This window comes from Ovis aries, chromosome 8 (assembly GCF_016772045.2).
Source record: "Ovis aries strain OAR_USU_Benz2616 breed Rambouillet chromosome 8, ARS-UI_Ramb_v3.0, whole genome shotgun sequence".
Taxonomy (NCBI): Eukaryota; Metazoa; Chordata; class Mammalia; order Artiodactyla; family Bovidae; genus Ovis; species Ovis aries.
The window spans coordinates 78,886,226-78,905,352 of NC_056061.1; the positions used below are offsets into that span (position 1 = coordinate 78,886,226).

General features: G+C 42.9%; 1 protein-coding gene across 7 annotated transcripts in view; it reads right to left on the reverse strand.

Annotated features, from left to right (window-relative positions):
• CNKSR3 (CNKSR family member 3) overlaps positions 1–19,127 on the reverse strand; it is a 107,722-nt gene that overhangs the window by 32,437 nt on the left and 56,158 nt on the right. For 4 of the 7 annotated variants that reach the window (XM_027972588.3, XM_042253653.2, XM_060419846.1 and 1 more), the window contains 3 exons: positions 9,911–10,074; positions 763–965; positions 217–304 (listed from right to left, as the gene is read on the reverse strand). In XM_027972588.3, the coding sequence (XP_027828389.1) occupies positions 217–304; positions 763–965; positions 9,911–10,074 (455 nt within the window). Of the gene's footprint in view, positions 1–216; positions 305–762; positions 966–9,894; positions 10,075–10,806; positions 10,970–19,127 lie in introns of all 7 variants that reach the window. The other 3 variants (XM_027972589.3, XM_042253655.2, XM_042253654.2) reach the window with 2 other exon arrangements.

Sequence of the window (19,127 nt, forward strand, 5' to 3'; positions counted from 1 at the left end):
AAGGCAATCTTTGATGTAAAGGCCACTAGTCATTCTTCACAGAAACTATCTGTATAACACATCTAATTTAAAGCCTTTCATCTCTCCCTAGCTCTGATGGGGGGGTGGGGGAGAAGAAGGAGAGAAAGACAGACTGGTACTTCATACCTGAATGTAAATCCTTTGAAGAAAAGGGAAAAGGAAAAAACTTTTAGAAAACAACAGTGATGCACTGACCTTCTGGACTGTAGTGGTCAGGTCCAAGCAAAGCTGAATAATTTTGTTCTTTGTCACTGAGAAGTCAGTGATCCCTGTAAATGGAGCCCTAGAAAGCAAGCAATAAAAATTCTCTTTAAAAAAATAGTGACGATGCTGAAGCCACCAGGATCCCACACCGTGTATTAACAAGCACAATATTCAACAAGCCAGTTTAAATTGTTATGTAAGTTTCCTCCTAAGTAACACACAAAATAGGAATCTGAATAGCAAAGAGACAGAGAAGTTCTAGATTAAAACATAACCAAAAATGAGACAAGGGAATGAACATCCCTTCAAAAGTCAACTAATAGCCTTCATGTAGCCAGATAATTAGTAATGTTTAACCTCAGTAAAGCTCAAGTCTTCTCTAAGCTGAGGTTAATCTGTTCCTGCTATTCACCTTCTCTAGAACTTCCAAAGGGACCCTAAAATGGACCACTGACTCCGAACTGCTGAGGCAAAGTACAGACTTCTGTGTGTCTCAGACCTCCTTTCATAGGACAGTAAAGCACACCCATCACTTACCTGTCTAGCCAAGCTAACAAGGCCTTGGCAGCACCTATGAGCTCCACTACAGAAGTCAGGAACTCATTGGGGGGCTTGTGGGAGGTGTTCCCATCATAAGCTGGACTTTTCCTCCTGCTGCTTATGTAATTCTGTAAATTATGGGAGGACGCTCGCAGTTTCAAAACCAAGTTCTTCATATTGTCAGTTTCAAGGCCATAATTCTGGAAAACAAAATCAAATGGAAAAATTCAAAACAATCAACAATGTCCAAACTCTCATAACTCAAAACCCACTGAGTCACTTGAACAACTCCTATCTCAGCCACAAAACCCTGCGTGATTTACCCACAGTATTGATCTCACCCACATGAGCCACACCAGCCTTCCCTCCGTTCCTTCCATAGCCTACTCTTGCCTCAGGAACTTTATTCTTGATAGTTTTCCTTCCCAAAATGCTTCCCCCACAAATTTTGGCATAGACAGCTTTCTTATCACTTTCATCTTGTGTATTCAGTTGCTTAGCCATATCCGACTGTTTGTAACCCCATGGACTATAGCCCGCCAGGCTCCTCTATCCATGGGATTCCCAGGCAAGAATACTGGAGTGAATTGTCATTTCCTTCTCCAGGGAATCTTCCAGACCCAGGGATCAAACCTACATCTCCCAAGCATCTCCTGTACTGCTGGCAGATTCTTTACCACTGAGCCACCAGGGAAGGCCATTTACATCCTAATTAGCCCAAATATGCCCTCCTCTTCAAAGCTTCCAGGCCCATCTAGAGCAGGTTCTCAACCTGGACCCTACTGACGTTTAAAATCTGATAATTCTCTATTTGGTGGACTAAGGTGGGATTCCTATAGCCGTAGAATGTTTAGCTGGCCTCCACTTGTTAAAATCAGTAGTATCCCTTCCCCAGTTGTGACAAACAAAAATGTCTGCAGATATTGCTGAGTTTCTCCTGAGGTCACTCTCTAGCCCATCACCTCTCCGTCATCTCTGGACCACCTTGCTCACTGTCTTCCTCACTCAGATGCATAGTCCACCAGAGCTCGGCTCTGCATACATCCCTCAGAATTGCACTTCCAGGACAGCAGATGTAAAGCAGTCATTGAGTAGATAAATTTCCACCAAATGGAACTCATGCAGAAACAGAGCAGCACTGTCTAAAGAGCAGTTCACCTGAAAGGTCATTTCTGTCCCGTGAGCTTCTAATCTCTGTTCCCTCTGAGCAATGTTCAACCTACGTGGGTGCCTTTAAAAGGTTCATTGCCTATGACAATATTGCCCTAGACTACTCCTTTCCCTGCAAGGAGATCAAACCAGTCCACCCTCAAGGAAATCAACCCTGACTATTCACTGGAAGGACTGTCGCTGAAGCTGAAGCTCTGATACTCTGGCCACATGATGCAAAGAGCTGACTCAGTGGAATCTGATGCTGGTAAAGACTGAAGGCAAAAGGAGAAGGGCACAGCAGAGGATGAGATGGTTGGCTAGCCTCACCAACTCAATGGACATGAATCTGAGCAAACTCCTGGAGACAGGGATGGACAGGAAAGCCTGGCATGCTGTAGTCCATGGAGTCACAAAGAGCCAGATAAGACTGAGTGACTGAACAACTCCCTTCCAGATAAAGAACAAATCCCAAGAAACAACATGAAATTTGAGACAACCTTAGAGGAGAGAGATGAATTTCAGTATTCCATGTACATGTCCTAAATTGGTGTTTCATCACTTTTTAACAAAAATAAATAAATAAATATCTCTGAGGTATATTAAACTATGTCAATAGCATCCCAAAGCAAGAACGTGGTACCATGTAAAATTTGGTCATAATATATGGCCAACACTATTGAACATGTTATGCCAGAAACTGGGCTAAGTGCTTGGCAAACATTATCACAAGCAAACAGCTTATGAAGGTGGAAATGGTATTATCTATATTCTGCAGGTAAGCAGACTGTGGCACAGGGACGTTAAATAAATTCTCTGAAGTTACACAGCTAATCCGTGGAGGCGGTAGGATCTAACCAAGGCGATCTGCACCAAGGGTACAAGCTTTGGATCCCGAAGCCATATAACCCCTCTTCCATACCCCCTGTCCAAGAAAGGGCAAAGTGATGAGACAGAAAACAGGATGGATACGGAACAAGGAAAAAGAAGAGTGGCCAGTCACCCTGGATCCAGCCCAAACTTAACCCCTCTGACTTCTATCCTGACCCGCTCCATCCCTGTGATGGAGCTTCCTTGACAGGCTTCAGCCACCTGGAACCTCACCCTTCTGGAAGGCCAGCAGACTTTCTTTGGATCTGATTGCTGCTTTTGTCCCACCTGCGTCTAGCCTGTCTTTTAGCCCCTCCTCTGTTACCGCCTTCTCCTCTGTTACAGCCTTCACTTCTTTTTTTTTCCGCTTTTTTATTTTTTAAATTATGAAAGCATGATAACATTTACAGGAGACTTGGAAAACACAGAACAAAGTTACATATGCTGCTAAGTCGCTTCAGTCGTGTCTGACTCTGTGCGACCCCATAGACGGCAGCCCACCAGGCTCCCCCGTCCCTGGGATTCTCCAGGCAAGAACACTGGAGTGGGTTGCCATTTCCTTCTCCAGTGCATGAAAGTGAAAAGTGGACGTGAAGTCGCTCAGTTGTGTCCGACCGTCAGCGATCCCATAGACGGCAGCCTTCCAGGCTCCTCCGTCCATGGGATTTTCCAGGCAAGAGTACTGGAGTGGGGTGCCATTGCCTTCTCCAAAAGCTATATACAGTTCCTCTATATATTATGATTGTATTTTAAGTGGTAAAATAAGATGTTTTTAGTTGGAGTTTCAATTTCAAACTCTCAAAAATTATTAGAATTAATATACAGAAAAGTAGAAGGATATAGCAGACCTGAAAAGCACCATGAACCAATTCAACATAATTAAGACTCACACACTTTTCACACAACAGTAGGATACAAATTCCATTCTAGTTACCATAGACTATACACTAGGAGACAGACACTGGAACACATCCAGGGACATTAAATAAGGTATAAAATTTTCATGGTCTAAAGGTATTGAAATTATAGTATTTTTCTCTTACAGCCCCCCTTTCTAATGTCTCAGGGAGGGGTGAGCAATGTCCCCAATTCAAGATACATAAAGTATAACTATACCAGGGAGTCTGTGAGAACTTTTTCTTTTGGAAAGATGAACAATGGTAAATAGTAACAATAACAACAAAAGACAATACCCTGAATGAAAACATTTCTAACTTTAATTAGATTTTACGTGATGTTTACATTTATGTGGCATCTTAACTCTTAGTAAAATTTTTTTAAAAAATTAAATTTAGATAGAGGAAATTCCCTGGTGGTCCAGTAATGAGGACTCCATGCTCACACTATGGGAGAAAGCAATGGCACCCCACTCCAGTACTCTTGCCTGGAAAATTCAATGGACGGAGGAGCCTGGTGGGCTGTAGTCCATGGGGTCGCTAAGAGTCGGACACGACTGAGTGACTTCATGTCCACTTCTCACTTTCATGCATTGGAGAAGGAAATGGCAACCCACTCCAGTGTTCTTGCTTGGAGAATCCCAGGGACAGGGGAGCCTGGTGGGCTGCCGTCTATGGGGTCGCACAGAGTCAGACACGACTGAAGTGACTTAGCAGCAGCACCAGCTCCCACTATAGGGAGCATGGGCTCAATCCCTGGCCAGGGAACTAAGATAAGATTCTGCATGCCACACAGCGCAGCCAAAAAAAATAAAAGAATTTAGACAGAAAAATTTAAGAACAAATATAAAGACAAGAACTCTTCAGCTGCATTAACTGAAAACTCGTTGCAAGTTTTTACAAAAATCTAAATTTCATAACAAAAATAAGTCTTCTGTATCAACAGGAACATTCCCTCTAAACCTTACATTCATCCATTCTTTTTTTTAACTGTCATTTTTCCAGAAACCAAAACATGGCATTGTCCTTTAACAGAGAAGACGGAAATAAAAAGATGGATTTTCACCATGGCTTTTGAAATTCAGAAAATCAGAGACTCACAACTGAATGGATTAAACAGCCACCTGACGCAGCCTGTTTGAAGGACTTGTGACTATGATTAAGAGGAACTGTTCCCTTACTCAGTTAATGATTCAGCCTGCCAACTTACGGCAGAAGTTCTGAACTAAGAGCAGGAAGCCCGGCTTTCTGCAGCCAGTGTCACCATGGATAACTTGGAACTTTTCTTACTGTACAGCATTTATTTCTTTAATTCAAAGAGGATTAAATGCACTTTAGTGTTATAGGAAATTTTAGACCTCAATCTTCTATAAAGCAACCACTCTTAACATTAAAACAAAAGAGGAATGTAGCTTGCTAACCGGTTCTTTTCATTTCCACTGAGATGAAATTTTTTTTTTTCATTTCCCACAAATCATGGGACTAGAAGGATGAACAGATGTAGCTATGACAGATTATAATTCTATTTTTAAGGTACTTTAGAGATTTTAATAGGCTTTAATAAGGTATACTTTATGATCCATAATATTTACTAATCTTAAATGTACAACACAGTGACTTTTAAGAAATGTATGTTGTCACATAAGCACCATCACAATGACAATCATAGAACACCTGCATCACCCCCAAACATCCTTCACACCACTTCACAGTCACTTTCCCTAACCCCTCGTCCCCAACAACTTCTGATATTCTTCCTGTCACTATAGTTCTGCTTTTTTTTACATAGATTATGATTTTAAGAAGCAGTAAAGAAAGGAACAAGGAAATGGCTACCCACTCCAGTGTTCTTGCCTGGAGAATCCCAGGGATGGCAGAGCCTGGTGGGCTGCAGTCTATGGGGTCGCACAGAGTCAGACACGACTGAAGCAACTTAGCAGTAGCAAAGAAGAAACAAGGGAAGAAAGGAAAACCCCTTTCCCTTCCACTCCATTCCACAATAAGAAAACAAGAAACTGATTATATTAGTTCCAAAGAACTACTGTAGAAACATAATCAGGAAAGGATTATTGACTTAAGTGCCCCACAATGAAAGAGAGTAAATGAATAATTTCCCAGACCAGATTTGATCATTTTCACTAACCTTTCCCTAACGTTTGTCTCCTTCAGAAACTGCTTAATTGAAGATAAGGTATCGAGAAGGTACAAACTAAGAAATGAAATGAATCTCCAAAAATTTAGGCATGTACTGAAAACTTTCCACCAAGATCCCACTTCATTAGAAGTTAGCCATCAGGGGTCATTTCATGGTCTGGCCAGAGAAACAATAGGTGAGACGGGGGGAAAGAGGCAGTCCACTCTTCTGGTGTCATTAATTGCACACATTTTAGCTAAGGACAAATCTTACACATTTTCTCCACTCCCTTCTTTTCCCATTCATAAGCAAGACCAAAAACGGACAGCAAAGATTCCTCTTCTTGAGTGATTTCTCCCACAGAAAGGATAATGTTTGGTGGGGGGATAATTCTCTTGTGGCCCAGTGGTTAAGAATCCGCTTTGCAATGCAGGGGACGTGGGTTCAATCCCTGGCTGGGGAACTAGCCTCCCACATGTCTCAGAGCAATTAATTAAGCCCACTCGCCACAACTAGAGCCCACACACCCCAGTGAAAGATCCCACATGACACGAGAATCCTGCATGCCGCAACCAAGACCCCATGCACCAAATGAATACATATTGAAACTTTAAAAGATTGTTTTAAACTGTTTTGCTGAATGGTAAATGATAAATAATGGGTCATCTCTGGGGTGCACAAGTGCACAGAAGCCCCCTGGGCAGGTAGACACACCACAGGTATTTTGTTTTAAGCACATATGTAGATGGCATCACTTGATACGTGTATGAATTCCAACTCTGTTCACTTTCCTCAGCCTACTCCAGCCTTAAAAATACATCTGTCCCTCTCTTGGTCTTCAGGAAACTAGGGTCTCGTTGATCTGGCAGAGAAAATGGGTTTTACAGTTATATTAGAACCTTTTTACTCTCCACCCAACCCTAGAGATGAATGCTGTCCAACAGAACCTTCTGCAATGATGAAAATGTTCTCCGGCTGTACTGTCCAAATATGGTAGCCACTGGCCACAAATACCTACTGAGCACTTGGAATGTAGCTGTGCAACTGAGCAACTGAATTCTACTCTTTCGTTTTAATTCATTTTCACTTAAACGGTCACATGTAGCAGCTCCTGGAAAAAAGCCGTTCTACAGCCTGTCCCAGGCATCCCCTGCCCCAGATGGAGAAAAACTGGATTCTGAACTCAGTTCTGAGAAGTGGTCTTGGTTCTGCCTCAGAAAACAAGTCTCTCTCCTAAGCCACTCTAGCCAGCCAAGGCCAGTGTCACAAAAGGGAGTTCTCCTTGTTCTGTATCCAGAATCAGAACCAGTGGCCCATCTGCTCGTTCGTTTGGGGATCTTAATAGCGGTTCCTTACTTAGGTTCCTATAAATTCTATCTGCCCTTTTCTTTCCAAAACTTTCCAGTGTTTTTGTTTTTTCCTCCCTCTCTTGCTTCTAATTCTACTCATTTCCTGTCCATCATAAAATCAACATCCACTAAACTGTTTACATAGAAATATCTCTCATAATAATACCAGGGACAATTGCAAATACATATTAACTGTCCCGGGGATGGACTATTCGAGGCAAAGAAGTTATTTAAATATACATTTATTAAATATACACTTGTTTAGATATACAAAGATCTATATGGTGTCAATGGATTAAACATGGTATTAATATAATAAACAGATGTATTATAACAATACTTTAAAAGGAGATTATAGCCAGGCTAAAGATATTTTACTGAATGCTCGAAAACCATCCCCTACTCAAAAAAAGGCACATTCATTTAAGACCCTTCCATGACCCTCCTGTCAAATGCATTCACTGGCACTCTGCTACACGAAACATGCCCAGAAAGAGTTTGAGGTCAAAACTTTGTCTACAAAGGAAATTAGAAGGAAATTGTAGGAGATAAAACACAGCTTTAGGTTCTGGCATTTCTCCAGCTTTGTTCACTTTAGTCTAATATTTTAAGAGGTAGAGAAGGGGGGGAAGCAGAGAGGCAGCTGTTATGCTAATTATCCTGCTTGATGTCCACAACCTGCCTGCAGTCCATCCTGCCTCCTCCCCTTCCATCTTGTGAATTTCAAAGTAATTTACCTGCCCTCCCAGCCCTACCGCAAAGCCAAAGCGATGATCTGAAACAGCAGAAAAAGACCAAAAAGCAATGTTCCCAGAAAGCACAACACGAGTAAACTCAAACATGTCTTACTGTATGAAACACCTAAGTTTTATTCATAAACAGGACTAGGATATCTTCTGGGAAGCACAAAACACTTACGTGTTAATACACAGCTAAATGCTGGTTCTGCTGCCTTACTCTGCGGAGCAAGGGAGGAAGTCTCCCCGACCCTGAACCCCTGCCCCATCCCTTTGACCTCTCTTTGCCCAGATACACATGATCCTGTGTGACGGGCAGCTGTGTCTAAAAGCTCATACCAGGCTCTAGAGAAGCAGACTGGCATGCTGGTAGGGAGAGGGGCACCCTGATCGAGCTGCTCAATGCTGTCCTGGAGCCTTGGCCGCTTCCAGAACCAAGCCAGAAGGCCATGTAGCAGCTGGACCCATCCAGGAAGAAACAGGCTACTTTCCCTGGGGACTGAAGTCAAAGACAATCTCCCTGCTACTCCTGACACAGCCCCACGCATGAAGCCCCAAAAGTGTGAGGACCACAGGGGGGCCCACCTTGGGGTGGATTGATGGATGCTGGACGGGTCACCGGCTGAAGGAGGGAGGCTGGGGCCCATCTCCTACTGAGGCTCCAAACGGGAAAGTGATCACCCCTGTCCCATATGCCCATAGCACAAACCCCCTCACTCTGCTGCTACAGAGTGTAGGCTTTCACATCTAGGGGAGTGTCACTGCACAAATGGGGAAAACAGACACCGCGGTCTCCCTGGAGGTCACAGAGCCAAGAGTGTGCAGCAGAGCCTGGATTGAAATGCAAAACCCTGCCTCCCAGGCCAGCGCTCACACCACTTGGCCACAGCGTGTCCCTGGTGGCAGCTCATTCATCAACCACAATTTCCCCCGTTACTTTTCTAAACAAGTGTAGGGCATCTCAAAGCAGAAGACAAGGCTCTGCCCATTTTAAGAAGAACACGCACAATGCAGCAAGTGTTATGTAATCAACGGGACGCAACCGCCAATGGCAAGCAATCGGCAGCACATTTTTTCCCACCATTCTCAGTGATGTAATTGTATATGCCCTTGGCTCAGGTTCACAGCAGAGCAGTCTGAATGCTGCCGACTTTGTCCAAAGCAAGACAGTTAAGGAAATGGCATCCTTCGCATGGCACCACAATTGACGTGGATCCCGCCCTATGCCAACCAGTTTATAAACACGATGCCCTTGGAGGTGGTGTTAGCCCACACCTAAAAGAGCTATCAATACTCCCCACATCACAGATGCAATGAAGAGTCAGAACCTGGCTGGATTTAACTCGCTCAGGTTCAAGCCAAAACTCAGTCAACTGCGAAATGTAGCTAAATTCACATTTTTTTTTCCCCATCCAGCTGCCATTTCATAGGCTGAATATTTCAAGCACCAGCATCAGTTATTAAACTATCAAAAAAATCTGTAAAATATAAAAATGATTTTTATGTAACAAAAACAGACCAAAAAAATCAAAACCCATTTGTCATTTCAATAGAGAAGATGACATGTTCATTCAGGACCATCTTCATCTTTTTATCCTTTATAAAAGATAGGAAAATAAAATGAATACAGAGTTTTTTCCATAAAAGGAAAGCTTTTTCTGTAAAGGCCAAGAGAGCAAATATTTTCAGCTTTAAGGGGCTACACAGTCCCTGAAACAACTACCCAACTTTGCCACAGTAACATAAAAGTAGTCACAGATAACACTTAAATAAAACTTTATTTACAAAAATAGACAGCAGGCCAGATTGAAGGTGCAGGCTATTGTTTACCAGCTCTTCCTAGAAAATTATTTCTTTTCTTCCCTTCTGATATTATCTTCAGCTCATGCTCTACTTCAGTGGATCATTAAGAAAATGATGACAAGCAAGATAGCAAAACCAAGGAGATTTAAAAGGTGAGATTCTTAAAAAACCATCATTGCAGTACAGATCACCTTTTCCTGAACTAACCAGTGCACAGAGAAGGTCGACAGCCTCCAGCACAAGTTCCTGGTGTCCAATGCGTGTGACACCCAGCTCCTCAAGATCCTGGTGGGAAATCTGTAGCAGCTGCTCTCCGTTAATCTTCTCTCGTTCAAACTTGTGGACATACTGCTGCAGGCAATCATCTAACCCTACCAAGAAAGCAAAAGAGTCCATTATTGTCATTTTGTTCCCTTACTTCAAAAAATGCCCACATTTAAATCAACCTCAGGAATCACCAAGTATGCTCCCCTATTTGATGCTCCACACAATCAAGTGTGTTCTCATCTTCTTACACAAGTTTTAAATCTAAATTTTAAATTTAAATCACAACTTAAATTTTCAGATGGATCCCACAGTTTTGACAGTTATCTTTCCATTCCTTTTCAGCTAGAAGAATAAACACTAACCCCCGGTGGTTTGAAATGCTAGTTATCTGTGCTACATATACATTCGTCTGTTGGCTAAGCAGTCTTTCTCTGGAACATCAGCCCTCTCCCAGCCCATGTGATTCCAGTGGACATGCCAATGAAGATGCTCTGCCACAGGGACTGGCCACACTGTGCTACCCACCCACAAGTGATATCTCTGCCCCACTATTTTGAAAGTTTTGAAAGTGGCAAAAACTTCCACCATTTGCCTCCTGATAAGATGTAGAAAGAGAAACAGTCCCTAATAACCATTTGGGACTATCGGATACCTGAAGGAGAAACTAAGACAAAATTAATGTCATGGTAACAAGTTACTATGGTAACTAGTAGTAACTAGTAACTAGTTCCTATGGTAACTAGTCAGAACTAACCCACCCTCCCTGAAGAGACATCTGTCTAACAGAGGGGTTCTGTCACACAGCAGCGAGGTTGTGGCCAACTATATAAACCCACCTCCACTGTGATGGCCTCGAGCCACAGGTGGCCTCCATCGCATGTGAGTCAAGCAGGCAGTGGAGGCCACACCAGCCAGCAGGTATGGAGGGTAACCATCCAGGGTACCCAGGGCAGTCTGCAAGGGGGCAGAGTCTATCTGCAGGGCACAACAGTGATAGTCCTAGAGACAAGGAGAGCCTCCTTACAACTCTATTCCCATTTCATAGATGACTAAATCAAGGCTCACAGAAATTCTGTACCTTGTCCACAGTTACATAGCTGGTACAATGCCAAGAGAACAATTTCGTTGGCCATTTTCTTCAGCCCAATATAGAAGAAAAGAGCACAAATTCAACTCAAGATTTGTTGACTCAAGCCCCGATCCTTTTGCATTCTACCCAAAAAACATGGGACTATAAAAATTCCTCTCCAAGCATGCTCCTAAATAAGGAGTAAGGTCTAATCACAGCTATTAAAACAGAAGCCTGGAAACCTAGGGGTCCTGAGAAGGTACTTCACATTTCATTGACCCCCAAAACTGGGAGAGTATGAATAAAAGACTAATCACTGTGAGTTTTACCCTAAATGACTTAGCCAGTTTTAAGCCAGATTGATTCAATAACTTACACCCTCCCCTCCTTCAGAATGTTCTCTTTCCTTGCCTGCTCTTAAGCTTTAAAAGGAATTTTTGGTCTAATTTGTCATAAATGTTTAGGACAATTATATTAAACATTTAAACCCTGTTACAGCTGAATCAATCTTCCCAAGATACATATGCTGAAGTTCTAATCAGCAGTACCTCAGAACATTACTGAACTTGGAGGTAACGTTTTTAAAGAGTTCATTAAGTCAAATGAAAAGTTATGGCCAACCTAGATAGCATATTGAAGAGCAGAGACATTACTTTGCCAACAAAGGTTCGTCTAGTCCAGGCTATGGTTTTTCCACTGGTCATGTATGGATGTGAGAGTTGGACTGTGAAGAAAAGCTGAGCACCGAAGAATTGATGCTTTTGAAGTGTGGTGTTGGAGAAGACTCTCGCGAGTCCCTTGGACTGCAAGGAGATCCAACCAGTCCATTCTAAAGGAGATCAGCCCTGGGTTTTCTTTGGAAGGAATGATGCTAAAGCTGAAGCTCCAGTACTTTGGCCACTTCATGCAAAGAGTTGACTCACTGGAAAAGACTCTGATGCTTTGAGGGGTTGGGGGCAGGAGAAGGGGACGACCGAGGATGAGATGGCTGGATGGCATCACCGACTCGATGGACACGAGTTTGAGTGAACTCCGGGAGCTGGTGATGGACAGGGAGGCCTGGCGTGCTGTGATTCATGGAGTCGCAAAGAGTCAGACATGACTGAGCGACTAAACTGAACTGAACTGAAGTCAAACGAGGTCATATGGGTGAGCCCACACCCAATATGAAGGAGGAAATAGAAACTGACTCCAGTATTCTTGCCTGGAAAATCCCATGAACAGGAGCCTGGTGGGCTACAGTTCATGAGGTCACAAAGAGTCAGACACGACTGAGCGACTAAGCACAAAAACCCAGTATGACTGGTGTTCTTATGAGAAAAGGAGACATACACACCCAGAGAAGAGCACGTGAAGACATATAGGGGAAGGTCTCTACAAGCCAGGAAGAGAGGCCTCAGAAGAAACCATCTCTGCGAATACTATGATCTCAGACTTCTGGCCTCCAGAATTTGGAGAAATTAAATTCCTGTTGTTTCAGCCACCCAGTCTGCAGGGCTTTGTTATGACAGCTCTAACAAACCAACGCAAACCTACTGATACTTTACTTCATGTTCATCCACACGTGATAAACTTTTTCCTAAAATAAACAAGGCCCAATGACCAACAGAATTACAATTCACGTTTACCGTGCCAAGCAAGTTCTTTGCCCAAAATATGAGAATAAGACCAGCTCACATTATTTCTCATGTGCAGAATAAACTAGTCCATTACACTTAAAGTGAAGGACCACATGCACCATAGGGGTTCATAAAACTCTATCCTTTAATAATAAGTAGAAATAAAGATGAGGTCGGATTTCCCTTTTAACTGTGAAAAGTTTCACTGAAGAAACAAGATTTCAGAAACAGCTTCAGAGCATTAAGGAAATATTTTGGACACAAAGAAGGCTGATATGGAAGATGTAAAGACGTTTCTGGATAGGACGAGAGAAGTGAAGAAAACAGCAGAACATTTGCCTGCAAAAGGTCCAGAATCTCCTTGAGGATTCAGAGGACTATAAATGATTTGACCTCAACTAATCAAAAGATCCTCAAGATGTAGTAGAATTACCAAGTAGAAACACCATGTGGTTACCTGCCCAAATACAGAATCTAGAGCGACTTAAAGACTCCCCACTGTGGAAGCAATCTAAATGCCCATCAAAAGACAAATGGATAAAGATGTGATACACACACACACAATGGAATATTCAGTTCAGTCACTCAGTCGTGCCCAACTCTTTGCGACCCCATGAATTGCAGCACGCCAGGCCTCCCTGTCCATCACCAACTCCCGGAGTTCACTCAGACTCACGTCCATCGAGTCAGTGATGCCATCCTGCCATCTCATCCTCTGTCGTCCCCTTCTCCTCCTGCCCCCAATCCCTACCAGCATCAGAGTCTTTTCCAATGAGTCAGCTCTTCGCATGAGGTGGCCAAAGTACTGGAGTTTAAGCTTTACCATCATTCCTTCCAAAGAACACCCAGGACTGATCTCCTTTAGAATGGACTGGTTGGATCTCCTTGCAGTCCAAAGGACTCTCAAGAGTCTTCTCCAACACCACAGTTCAAAAGCATCAGTTCTTCGGTGCTCAGCTTTTCTTCACAGTACCACTCTCACATCCATACATGACCACTGGAAAAACCATAGCCTGGACTAGACGAACCTTTGTTGACAAAGTAATGTCTCTGCTTTTCAATATGCTATCTAGGTTGGTCATAACTTTCCTTCCAAGGAGTAAGCGTCTTTTAATTTCATGGCTGCAATCACCATCTGCAGTGATTTTGGAGCCCCAAAAAATAAATTCTGACACTGTTTCCACTCTTTCCCCTTACTCGGCCATAAAAAAGAATGAAATAATGTCATCTGCAGCAACATGTATGAACCTAGAGATACTAAGTGAAGTAAGTCAGAGAAAAGCAAATAAATTATATCACTTTTATGTAGAATTTTTTTAAAAAGGTACGATGAACTTTGAAAGAGACTCATGAAAACAAAGTTACAGTTACCAAAGGGGAAGGGATAAATTAAGAATTTTGGATTAATAGACACAGTACTATAAATAAATAACCAAGAAAGACTTACTGTATAGCACAGGGAACTATATTCAACATCTTATAATAACCTACAATGGAAAAGACTCTGGATAGGAATAGAAATATACGTATATATATGTATAACTGAATCACTTTCCTGCACACTCGAGACTAACACACCATTGTAAATCAACTATACCTCAATAAAAAACTTTAAAAACAAAAAGGCTTTCCCCTCAAGGGACACATATATTGAATATGCTATGTTTTAAATAGTATTGTCTCCAGTTTTATTATTCCAGTACATCATAGCCTATTGTTCAGTTATCCTATTGTTTAGAATACAATTAAACATTCACAAACAGCCAAATCAAACTATTATGCAGTCCCACAAAGCAGGGGAAAATCCCCAATTTAAAATGAACTGGTTTTAGAATTTGTAATACACCTTGCATGTTAATTTATTTGTCAAATGTATCTTTTTACCAGTTCTTTGCTTCAAGGAACTTACAGAAAGTCTAGCAGGGCTGAGAGAAAGACATAATGACACAAAATTAGATTAAAGCATTTCATTTATACAAATTAAATTAAACACACAATTCAATGTGAAAAGACCCACGAAGGAAAAGGATAGGGTTCCCACAGAATGGAAGCCACAGGGAGAGACACCCAGACACCCCCTTATCCTTAAACCTGCAAATAATCCTACACTCTCAAAGAAATCCCAAAGGCAAAAAGGAAAAAAAACAAACATCTTACGATTTTTAAAAATACTATTCTCTGATTTATATCAGAAAAGCTGAGAGGGCAGCGGTTAAGAGCCCAAGTCCAATCTCAGTCCACTTCCTGCTAACTGGGTACCTGGAGCAAGTTTCCCAGTTGGCTCACTTGTAAAACAGAGATAATAACACCACCTACCACCCAACTTTATCCTTCTGGAATAACTGTTCTTTGTCACCCCGTTTTGTCAAGGTCTGTTGGCCTTAATTTTAAAGCTGGTTGATATAAGTGGTTTAGGTACAGCAGTCCTAGTTTCGGCAGTAACACCATGTTTGTTTGAAACACAGGGTGTACTGAGTTTTAGCTCAGTTAAAGGACTGAGGAATACTTTTTGCTTTATCAGACAAGCCCTTGACCCACTGGCCTTTCTTAATGAGTCAAAAGAACAACCAGCATCTCTAGAAGGAGAAAAGGAGGTGATTCTGTTGCTGACCACCGTGTTTGGTCTCCCTAATCAATAGAAATTGATAAGAGATCAGACAAGAAATTCAGGAAAGGCTTTATTGGGGCCCCTGTTGCGGCAAGGGGAGCAAAAACAGGTAATACATCCCCTTGCTCCCTCCCCGAGGCAGGCAAGCTGGTTCCTTACATGGAGGGAGGGTAGCGGCGGGTCCAGGGGTGGCTTGGATGGGAGGCTTAGGCGGTTTGCCCACCACTTTGGTGCTGCTGTGTCCTGGAGGCAAGCGCAATACCCGTTTTGCTCCCAGCTCTTCAGAAGTGGCAGCTGGGAGTTTTTCGTCTTTTTGTATCTTATTGTCCATAACTTGCCCCAATTGGGCATGCACATGGTTATTTTTGTCCCTTCTAGTTTCTTTGTATTTTGTTGCTCCAGGAGATGTTTATCCAAGCACTGCAGCAAAGGGTCCCTGGTCCCAGCCTGTCTCAGCCCCAGGGACAGCCTGAGACAAAAGGGCACAGCCAGCCTTTGCACCTGCCGAGGCCCCTGATGGAAGCACAGTTCCTCCCTCTTAACGTGGAAGAAGCCAGTTTCCTCCCAAGCCATTCTCTTTCTCCCCTATCAGAATATCCCGTATCCACTTTGAGGAGAGAAACTACAGCCATGACTTCCCTTTTTTGGCTCAAGATCCTCTGTCTTCCCCTACTGATCTGAAAAGGGTGAAAAGCAGAATGAACTGCACGCTGAAGGTAACACAAGCAGAAGCTAACTCTTACAAGGGGTGAACTGAGGCTTTTAATCTAATCATGACCAAATCTAAGAGAAATATAGTATCACATCTCATGTTAATGAACAATCACACATTCAACAGGTATTTGCTTTGTGATTTAAAAAAATATATATTTCTTACCCTTTTGGAAATGTCTGTTTCTTATACTGGGTCTTCCCAGGTGGTGCTAGTGGTAAAGAATCCACCTGCCAATGCGGGAGACGAAGGTTCCATCCCCAAGTCAGGAAGATCCCCTGGAGGATGGCATGAGATTTCTAGCCTGGAGAAGCCCCATGGACAGAGGAGCCTGATGGGCTACAGTCCATAGGGTCACAAAGAACTGGATACAACTGAAGCAACTCAGCACATTTCTTATATTGAAGGCAAAAGGAGAAGGAGCCAGCAAAGGATGAGGTGGTTAGACAGCATCATTGACTCAATGGACATGAATCCGAGCAAACTCCAGGAGATAGTGGAGGACGGAGGGGCTGGCGTGCTGCAGTCCATGTGGTCCCAGAGAGTCAGGAACAACTTAGCAACTGAACAATAAATTTCTTATATTAGGTTTCATAATATGCACGCTAGTCCAGCAGAATGTGTACATTACTTATAGTTAAGTGTCCATGTATTGTTGATGTGTGCCCTGGGAAAGCACCATCAAAAATCTGAAAGCTACAAGGGCTTTCCAGGAGGGCCAGTGGTGCTTCCACTGCAGGGGGCACAGGCCAGTTCCTGGCTGGGGAACCTAAGACCCCGCATGCTATCCATTGCGATAAAAAAGAAAAAACAAAAAGTCTGAAAGCCACAGATCTCTACAATGATGCCTCCCAAATTCTTTTAACTAATCTAAAACTCAACACAATTCAAACCTGAACTCCTCATCTTTCTCATCAAGCCTGCTTCTCCCCCACTTTCATCATTTCGGTCAATGACTCCAAGACGTACAGAGTTGTCCAAGCTAGAAAGTGGGAGCCATCCTCCTCCTCCTCCTCCTCCTCCTCCTCCTCCTCCTCCTCCTCCAGATTCTTCATCCCCAAGACTTCCAGTCTTCAGGCCTTTGAGATCTCTCCATCTCAATGTTGAGTGCCCCTCCACTAGCGCCCCTCCATCTTATCTTATTGTCACAGCTGCCTGGGTTTCTACACTCATCTAGAAACTGGTTGCCACATGCAGTCCCTTCTTCCCCTTAGTTCAGCCTCCACAATCCCACCTGAGCGAAAATCATCCTCTGCTTAACAGACCCAAATCCGTGAGCTTAGCAGGGCACTGCAAGACTTTCAGGAACTGACCTCTTCAAACACCTCTACAGTCCCACTTTTCTATAACATTCCTCCTTCTGCTGATGATGGAGAAAACACCCTGAGTTTCTCTGAAAGGAACAAAGGTGTAACTCAGATACTGGCAAATACAACTGATGGGCCAAATCCAGCCCACTGCCCAGTTTGGGAGGTCAAGTTTCATGGGAACACAGCCACACTCTTTTGTTTACATATTGTCTCTGGCTGCTTTCGAGAGACAATAACAGAACTGAATAGTTGAGACAGAGACCAAATGCCTCCAAGGCCTAAAATATTTACTATCTGGCCCTTGACAGAAAAGGTGCGCCAAGCCTTGGTATAACCAACAGCAGCATCAAGTAGTTCAGAGGGATGATAAATCTGCCACCTGGAAAAACAGACGAGACTGGGAACGGGGTGACTCTGATTCTTTTCTTTTTGTATTTTTAGAAGAATCACTTGATATAATTACACCGAATTAAAAAGCAGGAAAAAAAAATGTTATCTCCTTTCCTCTCACCCCAAAAAAGTCCTGAACATGTTTTAGGAGACACTTTACAATTTTTTTAATGATTTTATTTTGACTTATTTATCTGGCTGCACCAGATCTTAGCTGTGGCACAGAGAATCTTCAGTCTTCACCACAGCGTGTGGGCTCTAGCTCCCTAACCTAGAGATCAGGAACCCCTGCATTGGGAGCGTGAAGTATTTACCACTGGACCACCAGGGAAGTCCAGACCTCTTACAATTTCTATCCACTTTATATACAACAAAATTCACCCCTTTTCAGTTTACAAGTCAATGAATTTGACAAATACATACAGCCATGTAATGACACCTCAGTCATGATGTGAACATTTCTATCACACCAAACAGGTGCCTTGGGCCCTTTTGCTGGGTCAGTTCTTTCTCCATGGCCCCTGGTCACGAATGCCTTGCTTTCTAATGAAGGGAACCTGATTTCTCAGCCTGGCTTTGGTCCCTGTCCGCCGTGCACAACACTAGCAAAATCACTTATTTCCAGTTCTTGGGCCCCTCGTGCGAACTAACAGACTTCCATTAAGACTGACACCTCCACACACTTTTTACTTGCTTAAATATAATTTGAAGAAAGAGGACCAGAACTAAACATAATGTCTGAAAAGAACTCTCAGGGGTGGGAGGGAGGTTCAAGTAGGAGGGGATATATGTATACACACGGCTGATTCACCATGTTGCACAGCAGAAACTAATACAGCATTGTAAACCAGTTATCCAATTAAAAATAAACTAAAAAAATTATAAATTTTTTAAGAGCTCTCTCAGTACTTTCCAGATCTGAAAGTCTACACTTCTCCACTTAGTACTGATACCTGTACTCACAGTTGCAGAGTATAAAGAAGGAAATAAATTGCTCAGAAACCGAAATCCCAAACCTCCTTAGAGCCAAAGACAATCATCAAAATGAATGAACCTGGTCTTGAGAAAAACTCCATCAGGGTTTCTGCCCTCATTAGAGCTGTGAGTATACGAAGTCATGCCCAAGGCTGCCAGCGCCTTGAAAGCAGAAGCTGCTTGAAATCCAAACACATCCAAAGATGCAGCCACAGGGATACTAGAAGCTCAACTGCGAGGCTTTGTTGAAAGCCTCTTCACTATGTTCATGGGATGGAGCAGCTTATTTTGAGGAGGAGGGACACTCTGCTAACTATCTAGGGTGGGGAGGAGGGGGGCGGGTACCAAGCTGAAAAAAATAGAAATACTGAAGACAAAACAAAAGTCTGTGCTTTTCTGTTTACAATAGCTAGAGCATGGAAGCAACCTAGATGTCCATCGGTAGACAAATGGATAAGAAAGTCGTGGTACATA